Here is a 3687-nt window from a genome sequence, read left to right as displayed (position 1 = left end):
TGGTTTGGCTAGCTGATTTTCAAAAAATGTCTTGGAATAAAAAGTGTGTTTAACACAATCACTAATAAGCCAGATTAGGAAGAATTGTGCTATGTATTTTTTTAAATTAGTTTCATCTTTTCTTCCTCTAGGCTACGTTATGTTGAGAATGAGAGACAAAACTCATACTAAGACTAATAAAGTTTTATAATGTTTTACTTTGGAAATGACAAACTTGTCATGAATTTAGTAGTTAATTTTTCAAACATTTAGTCTTGAGAGTAAATGAATGCATCATATCTCTGACATTCAGCCAGGTTTTAGGAGAGAATCATATTTTAGTTGTTTAAACTTTCTATGGTTTAAACTTCACAAATGGCTGTTTAAATAATTATTTGCTATATCAATTATCAAGTGTGGTAATGATCTATACACTTCTTAAGAAACCAGATTGTTAAATTTCAGATCCTCCAAACTGTTCTCTTTTGTTCAAAGTTGACTCAGAAGAATCTCTTCACCATTTGAATTTTCCCATAAAAATATTTCTAATGAAAAATAAACACTTTTAATCAAAGTTCTGCAAGTGGACACCATCAAAGTACCACAAGGCTGTGCAACTGAGTAGGAATGTTCTGGGGTAGAAGACAAGAGAACAGTATTTTATCTCAGGCTTCTGTAAGTTGCTGAGGTATGTTGATAGGATTCATGGGTATATGAAGCCCTGAATTTATGTTTTGATTATATGTGCATTTTTCTGTGAAAATAACCTATAGATTTCAGCAGATTTTCAAATGTGTCTGCAACCTCAAAAGGCTCACAAACATCTCAGTAATTTTTAGACAAGATTATTTCACATCTCTCAACCCTGGCTTCTTCTTTTTGTGAATTTAAACTAAAAGACTTGGGGTGCCTGGGTGGCGCAGTCGGTTAAGCGTCCGACTTCAGCCAGGTCACGACCTCGCGGTCCGGGAGTTCGAGCCCCGCGTCAGGCTCTGGGCTGATAGCTCAGAGCCTGGAGCCTCTTTCCGATTCTGTGTCTCCCTCTCTCTCTGCCCCTCCCCTGTTCATGCTCTGTCTCTCTCTGTCCCAAAAATAAAAATAAACGTTGAAAAAAAATTTTTTTAAACTAAAAGACTTGAAATGAAGATACTAAGTATTGCTATAAAAATAAACTGATGATATAAATCTCAGGAGATTGATTGCACTGGATATCTTGGAGAAGTTTTCCCAAGATTTAGGTATTGGTTTCTTAGTTTCTTCTTCACAGCCGTCTTCATTTCCTGGTTTCTCAAAGTATAGATCAGTGGATTCAGAAAGGGGGTAAAGATGGTATAGAAAACAGACAGAACTTTGTCCACCAGGAATTTGGTGAAAGGCCACACATAGATGAAGATGCAGGGCCCAAAGAACATTAACACAACTAGGAAATGTGCAGTACAGGTAGAAAAAACCTTAGATGATCCTGTGGAGGAGTGGTCCTTGATAGTGACAAGAACAATGACGTAGGAGGTGAGCAAAAGCAGAAAGCTTACAAGAGCAATCACACCACTAGTTGAGATCATGAAGATTCCAAGAACATAGATATCTATACAAGCCAGCTGGATGACCAAAGGAAGGTCACAGAAGAAACTGTCTACAACATTGGGACCACAGAAGGGTAAACAGAGAGTAAAAGCTAACTGGCTCATTGTATGCAGGAAGCCCACTGTCCAAGAAGTTACCACAAGCCCAACACACACTCTTTGGCTCATAATTGTTGAATAATGGAGAGGTTTGCATATGGCAATGTACCTGTCAAAAGACATGGAGATCAGCAGCACAATCTCAGTCCCAGTGAAAAGGTGCAAAAAGAAGATCTGAGAAATGCAGCCCTCAAAGGAGATGGTCTTATGCTCAGCAAAGAAGTCCATGATCATCTTTGGAGTGGCAAAGGAGGACAAGCACATGTCAATGAGAGACAGGTTGCTGAGGAGGAAATACATGGGGGAGTGAAGGTGTGGGGTGCATAGGACTGTGAGCAAAATCAAGCAGTTGCCCAACATAGTTAGTAAATAGAAAACAGAAAACATCACAAAGAAAAAAATCTGGAGCTCAGGAGAATCAGTAAGTCCAAGTAATACAAATTCAGATACTCCAGAATGGTTGAATCCCTCCATGATCTGCAGACTCTGCTCTGCAATGACAAAATAGGACAAAATTACAGAGCTAGAAAATGTGACACTTCTACAATTACACATGAAGGAATTATGGTATCAATAATTCACAAGAACACTGATTACCTAAAAGCCAACTAATAACTATCTCAGTGAAGATTTTTCCTTTTGGCACAAATTTAACAATTGCTATCAGGTATCATTTCAAATGGACAACTTCTTGATTTTGACCAACATCAGCACATTTTGGGTTATATTCATCACATACCCACACACTAATATTCTGGATACTAAGGAGTTATATAATCCATATTTATAGAGGAAGAATTACACTAAGTGTGCTCTACTTATTATTCAGGTATATAAAAAATTAAATGATGGTTGAAATCTCCAAGCTTTCTGTTAAACAATAACAATAAAAATATGATGATGTCAAATCCATTATTGTTGAGCACTGGATTTAACTAACAGTTTAACATAACAATTTCAGAAGACCCATTTAGTGTCTCCTATCAGGGTAATAACTAGTGACCTTCTGTTTTCTCAGCTACAGAAATAATCCAGTTCCACCCTTACTTTACTTGCAAATTTTCAAATTGTTTTATCACTATTGATAAGTACTATTCTTAATACTTAAATATATAAATAATAAGTTACTTTCTTCGCCCCATTAAACTATTGATAACCAAAAGGTGTACCTATGAGTTTTTCTCAATTTTATTTTATGATCCCATAGAAACATTTGAAAGAGAGAGAATATCCCTCCTTCTCATGCTACTCCAACAAAACTATTTTTTTAGACTAGAAAAAAAAATATATTCTACAACTGGACAAGGAGATACACAAGATAAGTGTTGGACATCCTTGAGTACCATAATGCTCAAAACAAAACAAATTTAAAAATCCACTTAGATGGTGGTATCTCAAGGTGACACAGGAGCCACTTGGGGGAGGGTGGGAAAGACACATTAAGGACTCAGACTCATTCTTCAAAATTGAGTTTGTAATTTGCAGCACATTTCAAGTTCTGCAAATACCTTCTGTGATTTTTTTTAATTTAAATAATCTCCTGTTTTTCCATGACAAAAAATTAGGTTTCATAAACCATTTGCAAATACTCAAATTGTTATTTCAATATTGATAAATATCTGTAAAATTTATCAGAGAACAATAGTCCAGAAATATTAAAACTGGACTGTGGCAAAGTAGTTCAAAGGGTTAAGGTGTCCTTACCCTGCTGTGTGGCCTTGATCTTACCTTGATCTTGATCGAGAGATTAAATTAGATAGTCTGTATAAAGCACCTATCATATTTCCTGGGCAACATTTAAGAATTCTCTAGGTTTCAAAATTCATAGTTAAGAATACTGTTCTGAAATAATCAGCTTGTTTTAGTTCATTAATAATAATTACAGCATAAATATTCAAACCTAGTTTCAGTGCAGGGATTTAGGAAAAGATGTGTTCTTACAAAAATCGTTTCATCTTTTTGAAGTTAAATTACTTCATTTTAAATGAAAATTATGAGTACCTTGATACATTAAATGCACTGAAAA

General features: G+C 35.4%; 1 protein-coding gene across 1 annotated transcript; it reads right to left on the bottom strand.

Annotated features, from left to right (window-relative positions):
* Positions 1-1109: 1109 nt before the first annotated feature.
* LOC112855653 (olfactory receptor 4K2-like) lies at positions 1110-2156 on the bottom strand. Its single transcript, XM_025919266.2, has one exon. The coding sequence runs from the start codon at positions 2133-2135 to the stop codon at positions 1167-1169; it is 969 nt and encodes a 322-aa protein (XP_025775051.2). The 5' UTR covers positions 2136-2156; the 3' UTR covers positions 1110-1166.
* Positions 2157-3687: the final 1531 nt, after the last annotated feature.

Source organism: Puma concolor, chromosome B3 (assembly GCF_028749965.1).
Source record: "Puma concolor isolate L17-30 chromosome B3, mPumCon1.1.hap2, whole genome shotgun sequence".
Classification (NCBI taxonomy): Eukaryota; Metazoa; Chordata; class Mammalia; order Carnivora; family Felidae; genus Puma; species Puma concolor.
Note: the sequence above shows the minus strand (reverse complement) of the source record. Positions and strands in the feature narration are given on the sequence as shown.

Bases quoted from the DNA above. Each gene is read 5' to 3' on its own strand.
- LOC112855653 (XM_025919266.2), bottom strand. From the start codon at position 2,135: ATGGAGGGATTCAACCATTCTGGAGTATCTGAATTTGTATTACTTGGA.